This window comes from Hypanus sabinus, chromosome 8 (assembly GCF_030144855.1).
Source record: "Hypanus sabinus isolate sHypSab1 chromosome 8, sHypSab1.hap1, whole genome shotgun sequence".
Lineage (NCBI taxonomy): Eukaryota > Metazoa > Chordata > Chondrichthyes > Myliobatiformes > Dasyatidae > Hypanus > Hypanus sabinus.
Window position 1 is genome coordinate 168077315 of NC_082713.1, and position 20394 is coordinate 168097708.

Sequence of the window (20394 nt, forward strand, 5' to 3'; positions counted from 1 at the left end):
CAGGATTAAACAGCTGGATCTAGTAAGCAGAATTTGTATTGCTTGCTGACTTAAGGGTTTTAACCTACCTCTGCATTAGTTCCTATTGGGCTTAAACAGACCAATTCTGCTTAATGGTACAGTCAGAAGCAGACTTAAGTAGATTAAAGCCCTTGTTTGAAAAATCATATTTGACAATGGCTCATGGTGTGTCACGTTTCCTCACACCAAGGAGTCTATAACTGGGTGGGGGGGGAGGGGGGAAACTACCTCAGAATAAGGGGAAGCTCTGAATGGAGGAACTTCTCTCAATGCATATCAATGCGTGGGTGATGGATTTCTGGAATTCTTTCTGGGAAGTTCCATTGTTCAGTTCATTTAAAGCAAAGATCAGAAAGAAATCATGGCATTTAGAGAGATGATCAACATTATCACTCCTCCCACAGTAACGCTCATCTTTTGATGAATATTACAGCAGATCTACTCCTGTTCTTATGCTGCTTTCTCTTATATCTTTGAACAAGCTTCCCATAAATTGTCCTTAAGCATTAGATTCAAAGAACAGATAGCATACTCTCCTGCTGTGCATCGATAGCTGCTGACTCATCCTCTATTAGGCTCCCATACCTGGTCAGTAACATTGACGCTTGGAATGAGATCATGAATGGCCAACAAATTCTACTATCCAACTGTATGATTGTCCTCTCCCACCATTTCTTCAGTCTCCTATCTTCTCCTTGTATTCTTTAGTCATACTACTGGAGCTATCGTGTGTCAAGGCTGTTAATGTTTTGAAGTTACAGAACACAAACCAATTCAAAAGAAGACATTGGGGTCCAAAATGTGAGTCTAATTTCATGTTTGATTTAAGCAGAGCATTCATGTATCATGTGGTAGTGTGATTGCACATGCAATTCACAAATTTATACATATAACCACTGATAAATTATTTAAACAAACTAGAATGCTTTATCAACACACACACATATACATAGACACAATTACTCAAATATTATTGAAATATTAAATATGCAACAATGGCTTACTTCATTGGGACCAGAAATTTCATTAAATCATCTCTGCCCTACAATGAAGGGTTAAATAATGCCACAAAAGCAGAAAGTGCCAGAAATACTCAGCTGACGGGTGGCATTAATACAGTGATTAACAGACCTTGCATCCCAATTAACCTGAAACGTTAACTGTTTCCCTGACCACAGTTGTTGCCTGCCATCAAACATTTTCTGTTTTTATTTCATTGTCCCATTCCTTTATTCTTCTGTCTCTCAGCCTCACCCACCTTATCCCCTCTCATTACTCCTTCATATGAAATATCCAGAATATTTTCAAAATCAAAGGTACTCTGTAAAAGGCAACTGTTGTGACTTATGGGAATTTATCCCTGTGGAGAATGGAGAATTTCCCCCCTTAACAAACCCCGTTCAACAGTCCCTGTCCAACTCCTTATGTCTAACACAGTAATTTTTGCAATGATGGACAATGGAAAACACAACACAGAGCAGGAATTGGTAGGAGAGACAGAGTTGAGAGGTACCTTGCAAGTGCAGTTCTTACAGCCATCTGTCCAATACACGGATTCCCTGTAGATTCTGTCCTTCACTTTGCAGCTCTTCTCACAGTAACACTGATCCAAGCTGTTCATCTTCTTCTCAGCATACGACAACTATGTATGGATTTACATGCAGTCATTGTGATGTTTCATCACTTTTGTCCTTCAAATTAATAATTAAGCATGGTGTGTTGACCTCGTTAGCCAGGGGATTGAGTTCAACAGCCACAGGGTAATGTTGCAGCTCTATAAAACCCGGTTTGACCACACTTAAAATATTGTGTTCTGTTCTGATCACCTCATTCTAGGAAGGATGTGGAAGCTTTAGAGAGTGTGCAGAGGAGATTTACCGGGATGCTGCCTGGATTAGGGAGCAGTCTTATGAGGAAAGATTGAGCAAACTAGGGTGTTTCTCTTTGGAGTGAAGGAGGATGTGAGGTGACTTGATAGGGGTGTACAAGATGATAAGAGGCATAGATTGAGTGGACAGCCAGCATCTTTTTCCTAGGGCGTCAATGGCTAACATGAGAGGGCATAATTTTAAAGTCAGGAAGGGTAAGACAAAGGAACACATACCAATCCTAAAAGAGGGATCAGAAGTGGACAGAGTGAGCAGTTTCAAGTTCCTGGGTGTCAAGATCTCTGAGGATCTAATCTGGTCCCAACATATCAATGTAGTTATAAAGAAGGCAAGACAGCGGCTATACTTTATTAGGACATCTTTAGGGAGCGGTGTCTCATAAAGGCAGCATCCTCCAGCACCCAGGGCATGCCCTTTTCTCACTGTTACCATCAGGTAGGAGGTACAGAAGCCCGAAAGCTCACACTCAGCAATTCAGGAACAGCTTCTTCCCCTCTGCCATCTGATTCCTAAATGGACATTGAATCTTTGGACACTAGTTTACTTTATTTTTTAAAAACAGTATTTCTGTTTTTGCACTTTTTAAAAAATCTGTTCAATATTTGTAATTGATTTACTTGTTCATTTATTATTATTTTTTTCTCTGCTAGATTATGTAATGCATTGAACTGCTAAGTTAACAAATTTCACGTCACATGCCGGAGATAATAAACCTGGTTCTGATTCATGAGAGAAAAGTATCGGGATGAATTCAGAGGTAGTTTTTTTAAACACAGGGAGTGGTGGCTGAGTGCAATGCCCTGCCAGGGGTGGCGGTGGAGGCAGACACACTAGGGGCATTGATGAGATTCTTAGAAAAGTACATGGATGATAGAAAAATGGAAAACAATGTTCCGGGGGGAAGTGTTAGATTGACCTTGGAGTGACCAAAGGCCAGTACTGTTCTATGAAGGAAGCTATTTCCCATGTTGCATATCTTCTGTAAAGACATCTTTCTTTTATAATGCCTGTTTTCTATTGACCTCATCTGCCATGATGGGTGGTATGGATTAGATTTAGAATATTGAAACAAGGCAGTAAGAATTCCATTGCAGAGCAGTCTGAAGTCTCTTTCACACACTTTGCTTAATGAGCAGCTGATCACACGATCGGGTCAGACCAGAACAGAACACATCACTTTATTGTCATATATTGAACTTAGGAGCTGAGAGGTAATGTTGCAGCTATATAGGACCCTGGTCAGACCCCACTTGGAGTACTGTGCTCAGTTCTGGTCACTTCACTACAGGATGGATGTGGAAACCATAGAAAGAGTGCAGAGGAGATTTACAAGGATGTTGCCTGGATTGGGGAGCATGCCTTATGAGATTAGGTTGAGTGAACTCGGCCTTTTTTCCTTGGAACGACGGAGGATGAGGGGTGACCTGATAAAGGTGTATAAGATGATGAGAGGCATTGATCGTGTGGATAGTCAGAAGCTTTTTCCCAGGGCTGAAATGGTTGCCACAAGAGGACACAGGTTTAAGATGCTGGGGAGCAGGTACAGAGGAGATGTCAGGGGTCAGTTTTTTACTCAGAGAGGTGAGTGCGTGGAATGGGCTGCCAGCAACAGTGGTGGCGGCAAATACGATAGGGTCTTTTAAGAGACTTTTGGATAGGTACATGGAGCTTTGAAAAATAGAGGGCTATGGGTAAGTCTAGTAATTTCTAAGGTAGGAACATATCTGGCACAACTTTGTGGGCCGAAGGGCCTGTATTGTGCCGTAGATTTTCCATGTTTCTATATACTGTACCAGGGTGGAATGAAATTCCTTGCTTGTGTGAAGCTTACAGAGAAAGTTAAAGTAAATTCATTATCAGAGTACATATGTGTCACCATATACAAGCCTGAGATTCATTTTCCTGTGGGCAGACTCAGCAAATCGATAGAACAGTAACTACAACAGGATCAATGCCAGAGTGCAGGAGACAACAATAGCAAATATAAATAAATAGCAATAAATAACAAGAATATGAGAAAATGAGATAAAGAGTTCTTAGGGTGAGATCATAGACTGTGGGAACCTTTCAATGATGGGCAAGTGAGTGTAGTTATCCCCTGTTGTGCAAGAGCCTGATGGTTGAAGGTATTAACTGTTCTTGACCCTGGTGGTGCGAGTCCTGAGACTCTCGTACCTTCTGCCTGATAGCAGCAGCGAGAAGAGAGCACAGCCTGGGTGGTGAGGTGCTTTCCTATGAGAGCGTTTCATGTAGATGTGCTCAATAGTGAACAATGTATATGGTAATAAAACACAGAGCATAAACAAATAGAATGGTGCAAGGACAGTAGTGTAATCTGAAATAGTACAAAAGGAAGAGGTGATATGATAGTAACAAAATAACTAAGAGAGATAGAATAAAGAGGCTGAGAAGGGGGCAGCAGCACTGGGAAGGGGGTGTAAAAGAGGTGATTAGTTCAGAAGTCTGACTGCAGTGGGGATGAAACTACTCGAGTCTGACTGTTCAGGCTTTCAAGAAGGTAGAAGGGAAAGGAAATGGCCAGGGTGGCAGGACTCCTGGACTTCCTCAGCAGGCATCATTCCCAAACCGGTCCTCACAGTTGTTGCAGCTCAGTTCTATTTAATCTTATAATTCCCAAGTTGATTAAAATGATAAATCCATTTTTATTGAAGCTTGGGGAGCCTAACTTTTGTCAAGCTTATTAAATGAGAAGTGATTATTTCTCATTCCTGCCAAGAGATAAGGATTGGCTTAGACAATATGGAAAGGTAAGACAGACTCTACAGAAACATTATAATTTGCTGTAAATGATTTGTAATATAATAGCATTTTACCAAGGAAGATAATTTAATCTTTTTGCACAAGAGGTTGTAAACCAAAGGAAGATGTTCATCATGATATCATATAATACCCAAAATGTGTTTGTTGTTTCATTAAATTATAATGGTTTTTGAACAAAACACAGAATATGTTTTTGTTAAAACTATTGCAGAGTTCATGTCATTACATTAATCTTCAAATTAATTAATAGTGGACCAAGGTATCCCCCAACATCTTAGCTAATATTTTTCCTCAACCAAAATCATGAAAAAAAATCCTTACAATTCATTTCATTTAACATGGGAATCCTTGCATAGAAGCGTGAAATTCTTTAGGGTACCTAGAAACTCTCCGAGGAAGTATTATAAATAATATTTTACCAAAGATTGCAGAAATTAATAATTTTCACCATTATTAAAGACTTACTTTTGCTGAGGTTTTGGCTAAAATATCTTGGAGCTCCATAATCTTCTGCACAAGTCCATGGAAGTCATTGCACGTTGGACAAGCTGAAATGAGAGAAGTGAAGTACTTAAAACATGAAAGCAAAATTCAGAAATTAGAGAAGAAAAAAATATGAAATCCTCAGAGAAATGGTAATGTGGGAATCATAAATAATTGAAATGCTGTTTCAACTGTTGAAGGAGAAAGGTTAAATTTTAGCTGGGAATCTTTAGTCGACCAGCAAATGATTATCAAATCTTATTCAAACTATGTTATAGTCTTTCAAAAATCATACATTCACTCCATTTTCCAATTCTCAGTGTATCTAATTTTAAGATGCTTTAAATTACTGAAATCTCCCAACCACAAGATTATGAAATACAGTATTTATTCTGAAACGTTCAAGGGCATTTTACTGAAAGAAGCTTTATAACTTGAAAACCTTCCTAGCTTTAAAAATCTATCTGACTAATGGATTACTCATGACTGCCTGCTTAAAAGCACTGCTGCCTTTCATTCTGATAACCTCTTGATCTATACATTTTCACATTTACATATACAGTTAATGGAATCATTAAACGTACTTCGATTGAGGTCTGGGCATTGAGTGATATATCCTTGTGGCATCGCAAGAATCCGCACATCCTGCATCACACCCTGTAGAAAGAGAAAGTCTCAGAATTGGATGTAAGCACAGCAGAACATCCTCTGTTGTATATCACATTCCTATGGACAGCACAGCAGACTATCAACAGATTCCTCTACTGTATATCCTGTGCCTATGGGCTGCTGGTTTGGTTCTCAGAGATACAACAAAAGAGAATACTTGACACAACTGTGCATGACTTTAGTGAAGTCCACACTTAGAAGGTTTTACATAGGTTTGGTCTCCTTATGAGAGAGAAAGAGTCTATACTTTCCAGAGTATGGTTCCTTAATGTTGTTAGAGCTGAGAGTGGTAATGGGGACAAGCTCCCACTACCTACTAAATGTTCCCAATGGCTTGCACCTCAAATAGCCTCTCGTAACCAAGTTCATCTCCTGGCCTTAACATGTGGCTTAGTTGATAAGTCAGCGGAACCATTTCTACTGACAGGAGAAGGGGCAAAGGTGGGTTACTAGCACCTTAAAACCAATTGCTTCCAGCAGATGGGGCTTGTCAGCCATGGTAGGCAGCTCATCTAGGAGAAGGAAAACTCTGATCTCAAACCTCTGCTGCCTTTCAGCTACACCCATTCATGGGGTAGGTTTCAGGAGTAAATCCTGAGGAAAAAATCCAGAGCTGGGGACACCTAAAGCAGTTCTGCATTGAGTTCAATGCTGTCTGACAACTCCAGCAATGCTGCTGGTACTGCAACGGTCTCTGCCGTTCCTTTGGGTTCATCAGATGTGTGGAGAGAGGACCCTACTACATAAGCAACAGCTTGCTCTCCATATCATACTGCCCGGGCTTGTGTATCTAAACAGCAATGATGCAACATCCATGGTCGACGCTGACCAATGGAGGCCTCACTCTCCAGAATTTTGGGTAATAGTCAAGTCAATAATAAGCACCCTTATTGCTAATATACAGTTCTGAGGGCTCGTGACAGAGGATAACACATCATTGTTCAATACCTAAGTTCTGCTTCTAGAAATTCTGACCAGAAGTACAGCAGCACTAAATGGATCATTTTTCTGGGCCAAGGCCAGGGTCAGCAGAAGTTAACTGACCTGGTGGGGCAGTGGAGGACAATTTTCTGAGAGTCTGATGACATTGGAACCTGCCTTTCGGAGGATACAATCTAGAGAAAAGCTCTCCAAGGTTGCTGACAGACACACACTGAGCTCAGCTTCTGAAAGACAGTCTCATGCTGAAGAGTTCGATAGCAGGAAGGGATCGGCTCACAGGTGGATCTCCAGTTTTAAGGTGCTTCATTTCTATCAGATAAACTTTGGGTGAGTTTTCATTTTTATTCTAATAGGCTGCTCTGTTGGAGTCTGCAAAAACTAATGTCAAAGGCTCACTAGCATTGCTGATGGCCTCATCTTCGGGATTTTTGAGATTTGCATCATTTCAGGAAAGACCATCCACTGCATCCTACGCTCAACGTGAAGTTTTAAAAAAGGAGTTTAGTCAGTCCGACTCTTTCACCTTGAACTCCACAAGTAAACAAAAACAAGTATATAGTCCAACTCTCTGTTCAATCTCTAATTTTACCATGCTGATAAAAATGCTGTTGAATTAATAGAAGTTAAAATAGGATTCATGCAAATACTGGAGGAACTCAGCACTGAGAAGGGAGGGGGAGATGCTAGAATAAAAAGGTGGGGGAGTTGAAGGAGGCTAGCTGAAAAGTGATAGGTGAAGCCAGGTGTCTGGAAAAGATCAAGGGCTAGCTAGAGAAGAAGGAATCTGATAGGAGAGGAGAGTGGACCATAGGAGAAATGGAAGGAAGAGGGGACCCAGGGGGAAGTAATAGGCAGGTGAGAAGAGGTAATAGGTCAGAGTGGGAAATAGAGGTGAGGGGAAATGCAGAACAATGGTGTCACAGTCCACAAAATTCCTATTTGATTATTAATGTCAAAGCAAAATATGAGTAATCTCCACTCATGTTAAAGAATGCTAGCTAATAATTTGGTTGTCAAGTATTTGGAAGATTATCTACTCATGCAAATATCCAGGCACACCCATAGCTCTGTTTTGAATTGGACAATCACAGTGTAACTGAAGAATTGCTAAGCAATTAAATATAGTTCTGCAAGCTAGAAATACACTCAGTGGCCACTTTATTAGGTACACCTGTACACCTGCTTATTAATGCAAATACCTAATCAGCCAAACATGTGGCAGCAACTCAATGCATAGAAGCATACAGACATGGTCAAGGAGTTCAGTTGTTGTTCAGATCAAACATCAGAATGGGGAAGAAATGTGACCTAAGTGACTTTGATCATGGAATGATTGTTGGTGCCTGATTGTTGGTGCCAGACAGGGTGGTTTGAGTATCTCAGATAGGGCTGATCTTCTGGTATGATGAATCTCCTGTTATGTTCACACATAACACTCTCTAGAAATGACAGTAAATGCAGTGAAAAACAGAAAAGCATCCAGTGAGCAGAAGTTTTGTGGGTAAAAATGCCTTGGTTAATGAGAAAGGTCAGAGGAGAATGGCCAGACTGGTTCAAGCTGACATGAAGATGGCAATAACACAGATAACCACACATTAGAATGATAGTGTCAGGAAAGCATCTCTGAATGTGCAACACGTCAACCCTTGAAGTGGATGGGCTACATCAGCAGACATAGACTGGGTGGCCACTTTATTATGTACAGGGGGTGTCTAATAAAGTGACCGCTGATTGTAACTCTGCATGGCTGGAAAGCAACACTGTAAAGGCATTTTACTTTTCTGGCTCAATTGTCTGAAAAACCTAGCAATTTACTGATGTTGGTTCAGTTGAGACTAAATTGCAAAATATGCCAACAGTTTTCAATGGTCTATGTCTAAAAAAAATTAAGACATATTTGAATTCTATAGTTCAAAAAAAGCGTAACATTTCCAAACAACAGATCCATACATCAAAATTAGTGTTGCAATAAATGAATCCCACATTACAATAGTCACTTACTTTGAAAAGGCCGTGTACATTATTTCTTTGTCCTAACCAAAGTGTTGAGCCGGTTGGAATGTCTATATATGGCCTTTCAATAAGTCGCTCATAAATCCTGAATACAGGAAACAAAGTAATACTTCTGTCATGGAATTCATTCTAGAATCCTATAGAACTATTAACTATTATATATATATTACAATTCTTTTTTTTTTACTATTATGTATTGCACTGTAGTGCTGACGCAGAGACAACAAATTGCAGTATATATGCCGGTGATATTAAACCTGATTCTGAAAATGTGTAACAAGAGAGTATAGTTCATTAAGGATGCATATTTGCCCTGATATTTTCCAATACTAAGGATCCTCCAAATGGTTTCCTGAGCTGTAACAGTATTTTAGTGTGTTAGTACTTGTATTCATGGGTATTCCTGTGTGGTTAAATGACAAGTAAACCTGAAATTTAACTTGAAATGTTAAGAGCTAAGTTTGTGTTTTTAAAGGATGATACAAGTTAAAACACCAATAAGAATAGCATTTCATAATAATTAAGAAATCTCAGACAAGAGCTACTATTTAATTTTTTTCATCTGGGTTAATGTGTTTTTAATCATTTATATTTGGTTATTGTCATGAAAGCCACATAATTCATCAAGCTATCTTTAAAAGTGTCTTCTACTTCCCAATCTAATAAAGAAAAAGACCAGTTAAACGTGGGAACATGGTAGCTTCAGTGTTACATACCAGACTGATCTAGATATTTGCTGGGACTTGTCATTCAGAATCCAAAGACTGGGGCTATAGAGGCCAAGAAGACTTACAAGAAAATTCTCATGCAATGCAACAGGGCCAAAAATGAGTTCTGCCACATTTTGAAATAAGGAAAAATTTAATTACAGAATGCATGATTTCTTCCAAGAAAGATTTTACAGGTGTCATAATTTTTGCATATTTATTTTAGCAAATAGTTTAGTAAATATTGTGCAAACTCACTGACTGATATGAGTTCTACATTCACTTTGGTTGTTGTTGGTGGAGCAATTTTAACTGTTCCTTCAATTTCATCCCAATGAGGAATTGTCCATTTCAAAGTGAAATGCATTATCTATAATAATATCATCCTCCAAAAGGACCACAACCTCGTCATAAGGTCAGGAGGCTTGCATACCTCAATGACCCAGAGAGCTATGTTGTCTAGAATCAGGGCCTTGTGCTTTGGGTCACCCATGCTAAACAGGTCAAAGGGTAGAGGTCAGACTAAGAGTGGTCCACCGGACCTCCAGGTACTGGGGTTCAGCTCAGGGCTAACATCCCTGACTGGTAAAACAAATTTGTTATGGAAACAGCAATGGAGAATCCTTCTACATCTGAGTGTGACGGTATTCCTGAGTCTCCATCCGGGACTTGCATGACTGATAGTAGTGAAAACCGAGAGGAAACTACTGACACAATGAAGGAAGCCCTCAACATCAACAGAAATGGAAGACCCTCACTGCTGCCCAAACATCAGTGGTATAATTGGCTGTAAGTATAATAAGAATATATTTAGTAAAAATGGAAATCTATGTTAGAAAATTGATCAAAGCACAAATTTGATTCCGGTGGGAAACAGCTACTTTTGGGATTCAGCGTATCACCAGTTCTCAGAATAGTTAACACAGAATGGGTAGTGCAGTTCCATTTTCCTTATTTCATTGGTCCCTGAAAAACATTTTTGATTAAGGAGATCACTTACTTGTTACAGTCCACGTATAAAATCAAATGGGATGCACTAACGACTAAGGCAACTCGGTGCCACTGGCCATCTGCCAAGGCGTACGGGAACACCTCTGTGTGAGACTGACGGCTCCCAGATCGATAATGAAAACGCACTTCATTCCGATGGCCACTGCTCTCCACCTCCAGGTACCTAGCAAGAACAAATATAAGAGATGGAAGTGAGATCAGGCCACGTTGTCACTCAAACCTACCGTGCTAATCAAATCCACTTTGCAGCTCCATATCTATGTCACCTATCAAAGCTATCATCATCAATGTTTACTATACCAAGCATTCAAAATCCTGAGGTAATGAATCCTGAATATTTACAGCTCTCTTCATAACACTGAAACATTGACTGAAACATTATTCATTTTCATAGGTTCTGCCTGACCTGCTGAACTCCTCCATTACTTTGTGTGTGTTGATTTTAATCCTTCTGGGTTTTTTTTTGAATGGCTTGCTAGCATCATAGTTTAGTGTAACACTATTACAATACGAGCAATCTGGGTTAATTCTGCCGCTGTCTGTAATGAGTTAGTATGTTCTCCCTGTGGCCACATGGACTTTCCTCCAGGTGCTCTGGGTTCCTCCCACTTTCCAAAGACATACATGTTAATAAATTAATTAGTCACTGGATGTAATTGGGCAGTATGAGGCTCTTTGAACCAAAAGGGTTTGTTACTATTCTGCATGTCTAAATAAAAAATAAAACAATCTGTAAAGGACTTATCCCCTGCCCAGAGACAAGGCTTCCTAGTTCTGGATACCAAGAAACAGGCTATCAGCATCTTTCCTGGGAATCTGTGGCAGATTCTTCAAATCTCTAAAAATCTTTCGCATGATGCAATTCATTCACTGCGTTGAAACCAGAAATAAGTAAACACTTTTTTATACACATAATTACTAATATTCCTCAAACACCTTAGCTTTTATTAAAACCAATAACCTATGCTTTTAATTTTTTAAACATCTTATTTTGCACTATCAATTCAATAATTATCCTTTCTTCTTCACTTTTTGACATTAGCTTTAATCCTGGTTTCTCAGCAATAACAACAAAATGAAGGGTTCATCAATTTCTCCAATTTCCAGTAATCTCTTCCCCCACCCCTCACGTCTTTGCTCGTTTTCCCATTCCCTATTCTAGTTCACCTCTCACTCCTTCTCTTCTCCTCTCCCGGCCATAACCTCCATCTGTTTCTGCTCCTCCTTCCCTTTCTTCCATGGTTCACTGTCCTCTCCCATCAGATTACTTTTTCTTCAGCTCTTTATCTTTTCCACCTATCACCCCCCCCCTCCACTTACCAATCTTACCCCTCACCTGGTCTCACTTATTATCTGCCAGCTTCTACTCCCTCACCTCCTCCCACTTTCTTATTCTGGCTTCTTCTCCCTTCTTTTCCAACACAGATGTCCCCTGCTTTACGAATGTTCATTTTACGCCACCTCACTTTTACAAAAGACCTACATTAGTAACCTGTTTTCACATTACAGAGGATTTTCGCTTTTATGAAATTTTTTTACAGATAAATTAATGGTTCTTCACTTTATGCCAGTTCAGCTTAAGAAAGGTTTCATAGGAAGGCTCTACCTTTTTAAAGAGGGGGGAACACCTGTACTGATGAAAGCACAAAACATGGACTGTTTAGTCCCTTCTATAGGTGCTACCTAACTTTTGATTTCCTCCAGCATGTTGTGTGTGTAACCCTATATTAGTTGTACCTTTTTCTTCAAAGAAGAGATGAAAGGAGAGGAATGAGGGTAGGCTATATTTCATTAGGAGATGAAGAGATTTGATCTGTCACCAAAGATGCTCGCAAATTTCTACAACTATACTGTGGAGAGCATTCTAATTGGCTGCATCACCATCTGGTATGGGGGGGGGGGGGTTACTGCACAGGATTGAAATAAGCTGCAGAGAGTTGTAAACTCAGTCAGCTCCATCATGGGTGATGGCCTCCGTAGTATCCGGCACATCTTCAAGGAGCGATGCCTCAAAAAGGCAGCATCCATCATTAAGGTCAAGATCACACCAGCAAACAACAATCCCTCAGGTGACAGCTTGCAGATAGCAAATCTATCCAATTATTTCACATTTTCCACACCTTCTGCTTGTTCTTTTTGTTTTGTTTGTGTTATGGAAGCTGTTGGGACCTGTGGCATATACTTTGGAACTTGATCGAAGGATCTAGCACTCTGCTGTATCGGGAGAACTGCTTCAGGGAGTTACAGATGGGGGCCAAAAAGTGTGGAGAACTACAACTTGGCTCATGGAAAAGACCAAGACGAGGCACAGGGTCATGAACGACTCCATCTCAAAGCAGCAAAGAAGACCAAAACATCGAGGTGAATGTAGATGGCGTCAGCAATAGCTCCCATCAGAGACAGTCAGCAGCTGAATTAGCACATTCGACCTGGATCGGACACAGATCGATGCATTTGGCCCAGATTGGTGGTGGTTACATTTAAGGAAGGATTGAGTTTGTGCAGCTGCTTTCCTCATATGCAGACGAAAAGATGTTTCCCATATTCTGAGATTTAAGTGAATATGGGTGTGTACTTTATATCGGTTTCCTTCAATTTTTCCATGCTTTCTTTCTTGTGGCCGATTGGCGGGTGGGTGATCTGTTAATTTTTGTGTGTGGGGGGTGTTGAGGGTTTAGTTCTACTGTCACTGTTCTTTTCTGCGAGTGAGGGGGTTGGGGAATGTTATTGTGGCTGTTTTATACTGTAGGAGGGAGAATTAGGGGTCAGCGAGTTTTGTTTCTTTTCTTTTTCATGTCGGGGGGTGGAGTTGACGTCTTTTCTTTCATCAGCACCCATGGCCTTCCTGTATTTTGTGGCTATCTGGAGAAGAATAATACCAGAATTGTATTGTACATGCATGCATTGACAATAAAATGAACCTTTGAACCTTAAGGACCCCATCACCCAGGGCATGCCATCTTCTCATTGCTATCATCAGGGAGAAAGTATAGGACCCCAAAGGTACACACTCAATGATTCAGGAACAGCTTCTTCCCCTCTGCCATCCAATTTCTGAATGAACTTTCAACCGATGAACACTACCTCACTACTTTTTATTTTTATTTTTATGCTATGTATTTAATTTAACTATTTAACATATACTTACTTAGGTTAATTCATTTTTTTCTATTATGTATTGCAGTGTACTGCAGCTGGAAAGAAAACAAATTTCACAATATATGCTGGTGATATTAATTCTGATCCTGATTTTGATAAGCGATGAGACTTCTTGAGGATAACTCTAAATATTGAGAGGTCATTCTAGCTGAATTAGCTGGGGTAACAAGGACAAGGAACCAGATTTAGACAATTCGGGAGTAAAGTGCGGTGGAAGTGGTTACATAATTAGGGTATCTTTAAGGAATTCAAAGCTTCAATCACAATTTCAAATCAATAGTGTTGGAAAACAGAACAGATAAAATTTGGTCATTGGTATGTGGAAATATTGATTACCAATTGTACTCACATCCAGCCAACCTGACATTGAAATGCAAACACGCTAACATGGTTATTTTGCACAACCAGATGGCAGGCTTGGATTAAAGCACACATGCCGTGATCAACGTAGCAATTAAGAACACAGTACCCCATGCTCCCAGAAAACTTGTACCCAACAGAATTATTTAATAGTTCTACACAAGGCTACACGTGATACAGAATGCATCCTTAAATTGCCTGCAGATTTCCAGGTGAATTAAGGTTTATAAAAGCTGAAGGTTAGGAGGCTGATCACTGTATCAATAGTGCTGGTGTAAGTTTCAGCAGCAATTAAATCTAAGATAAAACTTGATTTGATGACACAAACCAATCTCTGACAATGTCTGAATCTGAATCAGATTTAATATCACTGACATATGTTGTGAGATTTGTTGTCTTTGCAGCAGCAGTACATTGCAATACATAATAATAATAATTTAAAAACTGAATTACCTTACATATAACATAGTCACATTTAATTAGTAGTGCAAAAAAAAGTAGTGAGGTAGTGTTCATCGGTTCAATGTCCTTTCAGAAATCAGATGGCAGAGGGGAAGAACCTATTCCTGAATCGTTGAGTGTGTGCTTTCAGGCTCCTGTACCTCCTCCCTGAGGGTAGCAATGCAAACAGGGCATGTCCTGGGTAATGGGGGTCTTTACTGATGGACAGCATCTCTTTGAGACATCACTCCTTGAAGATGTCCTCGATACTACAGAGAATAGTGCTCACGATGGAGCTGACTAAGTTTACATCTCTCCGCAGATTACTTCGATCCTGTACAGTAGCCATCCAGCCTAATACCAGATGCTGATGCAGTCAGTCAGAATATGCTCTCCAGGGATTATCTGTAGAAGTTTCTGAGTGTCCTTAGTGATATACCAAATCTCCTCAATCTCCTCCTGAGTTGTGTCGATATGTTGGCCCCAGGATAGATCCTCAGAGACCCAGGAACTCTTCACACTTCTGATCCCTCTGTGAGGGCTGTTATGTGGCCTTGCAGGGATTCACCCTCTTGAAAGACAGTCTGACTATCTCGCTATGGTGACAGAGAAACATCACAGAATTGGTCTTACATTGGTTTTAATTTGAAATTTTACCAGCTTGAAATGTCACCTGGTGAATCACTGGAGGTTTCTCTCAGTAAATTAAAGGTCATGATAAAAACAGTACACTGTGTCAGATCATAACAGTCATGACCATATCTACTCCGTGCCATGATCCTAATTTGTAGAGTTTGATTATGTTCTCAATCTCAAAGCAAACCAGACTAATCCTTACAAATTATCCAATGGATCCATTGAATGGATTAAGACTACAAGGTTAATCTGCTTAAAGCCACACTTCCCCCACAAATATACTTAAAATTTTCAAAATGTCATGTTCATTTCTGACTCATTAAAATAGCATTTGAAAAATACGGTCAAAAAGTTCTGTAACAATATTCTCAATACTGCACTCTAATACAGTATACAAGAACGATGTGAGAAGTAAAGATTTTATGCAGAGTGCAGTTATGACTCAGACTGGTCTCTATCTCCCTCTCACTGCTGTTCCGGAGGAAAGTGCCTGAGTGATCGATCTCTCTCTCTCTTTCTCTCTCGCTCTGTCCCAGAGGAATAGACAATAGGTGCAGGAGTAGGCCATTCAGCCCTTTGAGCCAGCACTGCCATTCAATGTGATAATGGCTGATTATCCACAACCAGAACTCCGTTCCTGCCTTCTCCCCATATCCCTTGACTCTGCTATCTTTAAGAGCTCTATCTAACTCTTTCTTGAAAGCATCCAGAGAATTGGCCTCCACTGCCTTCTGAGGCAGAGCATTCCATAGATCCACAACTCTCTGGGTGAAAAGTTTTTCCTGAACTCCATTCTAAATGGCCTGCCCCTTATTCTTAAACTGTGGCCTCTGGTTCTGGACTCCTCTAACATCGGGAACATGTTTCCTGCCTCTAGCATGTCCAATCCCTTAATAATCTTATATGTTTCAATCAGATCCCCTCTCATCCTTCTAAATTTCAGTGTATACACGCCCAATCGCTCCAATCTTTCGACACATGACAGTCTCGCCATCTCGAGAATTAACCTCGTGAATCTACGCTGCACTCCCTCAATAGCAAAAATGTCCTTCCTCAAATTTGGAGATCAAAACTGCACACAATAGTCCAGCTGTGGTCTCACCAGGGCCCTGTACAACTGCAGAAGGACCTCTTTGCTCCTATACTCAAATCCCCTTGTTATGAAGGCCAACATGCCATTAGCTTTCTTCACTGCCTGCTGTACCTGCATGCTTACTTTCAGTGACTGATGAACAAGGACAACTAGATCTCATTGTACTTCCCCCTTTCCTAACTTGACTCCATTCAGATAGTAATCTGCCTTCCTGTTCTTTCCACCAAAGTGGATAACCTCACATATATCCACATTAAACTGCATCTGCCCACTCACCCAACCTGTCCAAGTCACCCTGCATTCTCCTAACATCCTCCTCATATTTCACACTGCCACCCAGCTTTGTCATCTGCAAATTTGCTAACGTTACTTTTAATCCCTTCATTTAAATCGTTAATGTATATTGTAAACAGCACTGAGCCTTGCTGTACCCCACTGGTCACAGCCTGCCATTCTGAAAAGGTGGACAGTGCCTGCATACAAATGATCTCTTTCTCCCTCTTGCTCAACGCCACCAAAGGTTGGTGCCTGAGGTTGGTTGGTTGTTTTTTTTCTTTCTTTCTCTCTCACTCTCCCTCTGGCTCGATGCTGCCAGAGGATGGAGGACTGGATCTTGGACAAGGTTTAATCCAGGGATGGCCAACCTATGGTGCATGTGCCAGAAGTGGTGCATTGGATGATTAGAAGTGGCGCATTCCCCCCCCCCCCGGTGATAATAATAAAAAAGTAAGCCTACTCATGCCAGAAGTATTAACCAAAAACCGATTTGTAGAAAAAAAATCCGTAACAGGAATTCAAGTAACTTAGAGCTAGAAATGGGTTTCTCTGAGAATAAATCTAAAACTTAGCAATTATTTTTAGCAATTTTATTATTTCATACACATCTCTTGGCGAATGTTATCTTTTTTCACATTAATCTGTTTTCAATTTTAAAAATGTTCAATGAGTCAAACTAGGAAAGAAGGACTTTTGTTCTGCAGTCGTTCAATAACTGTTCCATTCACGTTTAATACTTGTTTGATCCTGAGGCACCAGGCGTCTGCACTGGTGGTGCATCGCAGGTTTTTGCCAGTGGTTTACAATTGACACTCGTGCACTACTTTGTGCTTTGTTTGTCCTTTGTGAACATTTGCAGTTCTGTACTTTTTCGTAAATTAAACCTTGTTTTTACGTTCAGTTACCCATCACAGTGCAAAAGAAAAGCAGAAAGTGATAGTAAGCATGAATTCAATGAACTGTGGGAAAATGAGTTCTTATTTATAGCGGGTCCGTCAGGAAAACCATTGTGCATTGTTTGTGAAAACATTTTCTCATATAATACAAGACACGATCTTAACAGACACTATAAAACACAACATCAGACTGAAATAGAAGGAAAACTGAAGCTGTTGCTTGGGTCTGAGTTATAGAAAGAATATGTGATTAAGAAAATGGAAGAAATCAAAAGACAAAATACATTTCTTAAAAGTCTCATTAAGGTGAGTAACGTTTATCTTGTTTTTATATTAAATCAATTTATCATGTAAAGATGCTAAATACATCTATATTAGCATACTTTCACAAGAATCGTATGGCGCATCTGAACCTCTGCATGAAAAATCTGACGCATGGAATGTAAAAGGTTGGCCACCCCTGGTTTAACCAATGCCATTCGTGGATTGGACTGGGTTGTTCATGTTGTGATGTTTTTCGGTCGCTCTTTTTCGTTATTTTGTACGACTTTGATCGGGGCCGTCTGCAGATAGCAAACAACACAACGCTAGATTGAAGTGAACTGAGCTGAACTGAATATGCTTAGGCTCCTTTGATGACTTTGTGGTTTAGTGTTTTATATCCTATGTTTTGCTTGTTTCTTTTTGCCATTTGCGCAATTTGTATCTTTTTTTGGGTGTTGAGGGTTCGATATTTTTCTTTGAATGGGTTCGATGGTATTTCTTTTGTTTTGTGGCTGTGGGAAGACAAATTTCAGGGTTATGTACTGCATACATACTTTGTACTTTAATTTCAGGGTTATGTACTGCATACATACTTTGTACTTTAATGTACTTTGTATCTTTGAAATTAATGTTAACATTTAAGCTGCAGAGAAATAAGAAGGCTGTATATAACAATCAGGCAGATAATAGACAATAGACAATAGGTGCAGAAGTAGACCATTCGGCCCTTCGAGCCTGCACCGCCATTCTGAGATCATGGCTGATCATCTACTATTAATACCCAGTTTCTGCCTTGTCCCCATATCCCTTGATTCCCCTATCCATAAGATACCTATCTAGCTCCTTCTTGAAAGCATCCAGAGAAATGGCCTCCACTGCCTTCTGAGGCAGTGCATTCCAGACCCCCACAACTCTCTGGGAGAAGAAGTTTTTCCTTAACTCTGTCCTAAATGACCTACCCCTTATTCGCAAACCATGTCCTCTGGTACTGGACTCTCCCAGCATCTGGAACATATTTCCTGCCTCTATCTTGTCCAATCCCTTAATAATCTTATATGTTGCAATCAGATCCCCTCTTAATCTCCTTAATTCCAGCGTGTACAAGCCCAGTCTCTCTCACCTCTCTGCGTAAGACAGTCCGGACATCCCAGGAATTAACCTTGTGAATCTACGCTGCACTTCCTCTACAGCCAGGATGTCCTTCCTTAACCTTGGAGACCAAAACTGTACACAATACTCCAGGTGTGGTCTCACCAGGGCTCTGTACAAATGCAAAATCTCTGAAGAGAATTGATTATGGCTGAGTTCACCCGTCTTGTAAAGACACCACCTAGAAGAAGACAATGCCAAAACACTTCTGTAGAAAAATTTTTCAAGAACAATCATGGTAATCAATAGAGAAAAGACTATGAACAGCGTAAAAGGGGTCTTACCCATAGTCAACCATCAGATTAAAGACAGATAGAAGCCAATCATTGCCCATGTCATACAAAACAGCACATAATGATAATGATGATGTAAGAGAATTAGTGAGACAAAGAAATATGTGAGGATAATAGAGAAACAAGTAGGGTTTTCAGGTTTACAGCAAAAAATCTGAGGAGGCGGTGAATAGGATTGATCTATACAGTGGATGGATCAGGTTATCCCCATCTATACCATGACAATTGTCATTATCATCATTATATGCCATGTTGTATGATGTGGCTGATCATGGTCTTTCCATAACCATCATTGTTCTTGGCAAATTTTTCCACTGAAGTAGTTTAGCATTGCCTTTGGCTGGGCAGTGTCTTTACAGGATGGGTGACCCCAGCCATTATCAATACTCATCAGTAATTATCTGCCTGGCGTCAGTGGTCATATAACCAAGACTTTTGATACCCACCTCCTTTTCCTATGGCTTCACGTGACCATGATCGGGGGGTGGGGACAGCTAAGCAGGTGCTACACCTTGCCCAAGGGTGACCTGCTGGCTCGTGGAGGGAAGGAGCACCTTCCACCTCATTTGGGAGACTTGAATCTCCACCTGACATCCTTGAAATGGCGATGTTAAGGTACTGTAAATCTCTTGGAATGATTTGATTGTGAAATCCTCAGTATGACACACCGACAAGATAGAGTGGACCAAAAAGAATGTGAACCACTTTATCTTCTGGAGAAGCCTTCGCCCACAGACCATTTATTTTAAATAAAATTGGGGTCCTAATGACAACATTGAATTCAACAATATCAGATAACCAGAGATTGCAGCATATCTGAACGAGCCAGTTTTGATATAATCAACACACTTAAATTGCTGGAGTAACTCAGCAGGCCAGGCAGCATTTATCGAGAGGAATAAACAGTCAACATTTCAGGTCAAGACCCTTCATCAGGGCTGGGAAGAAAGACTAGAAATCACAGTAAGAAGGTGGGGGAAGGGAAGGAAGAAGTACAAGGTTGCAGTGATAGGTGAAACCAGGAGAGGAGGAGGGGATAAAGTAAGGAGTTGGGATGTTGATTGGTGAAAGAGATAAAGGGTTGGAGAAGGGAGAATCTGATGGGAGATGACAGAAGAAAGGGAAGGGGAGGAGCAACAGAGGGAGGTTATAGACAGGTAAGGAAATAAGGTGAGAGAGCAAAATGGGAATGGGGAATGGTGAAGGGGAGAGGGCAATTACCAGAAGTTCTCCTATCAGATTCTCTCTGTGGACTCTGAGTAACATCCCAAGTATTTCTAGTCTTTATTTTATCTTCTGTTGCCTGCATTT

General features: G+C 40.3%; 1 protein-coding gene across 1 annotated transcript in view; it reads right to left on the reverse strand.

The window, feature by feature from the left end:
- The window catches only part of LOC132398695 (protein kinase C-binding protein NELL2-like), a 305511-nt gene that overhangs the window by 229118 nt on the left and 55999 nt on the right, over nt 1-20394 (reverse strand). The window contains exons 4-8 of the mRNA XM_059978482.1: nt 10506-10679; nt 8787-8883; nt 5759-5831; nt 5157-5239; nt 1535-1663 (exon numbers count right to left, since the gene is read on the reverse strand). Of these exons, the coding sequence (XP_059834465.1) occupies nt 1535-1663; nt 5157-5239; nt 5759-5831; nt 8787-8883; nt 10506-10679 (556 nt within the window). The remainder of the gene's footprint in view (nt 1-1534; nt 1664-5156; nt 5240-5758; nt 5832-8786; nt 8884-10505; nt 10680-20394) is intronic.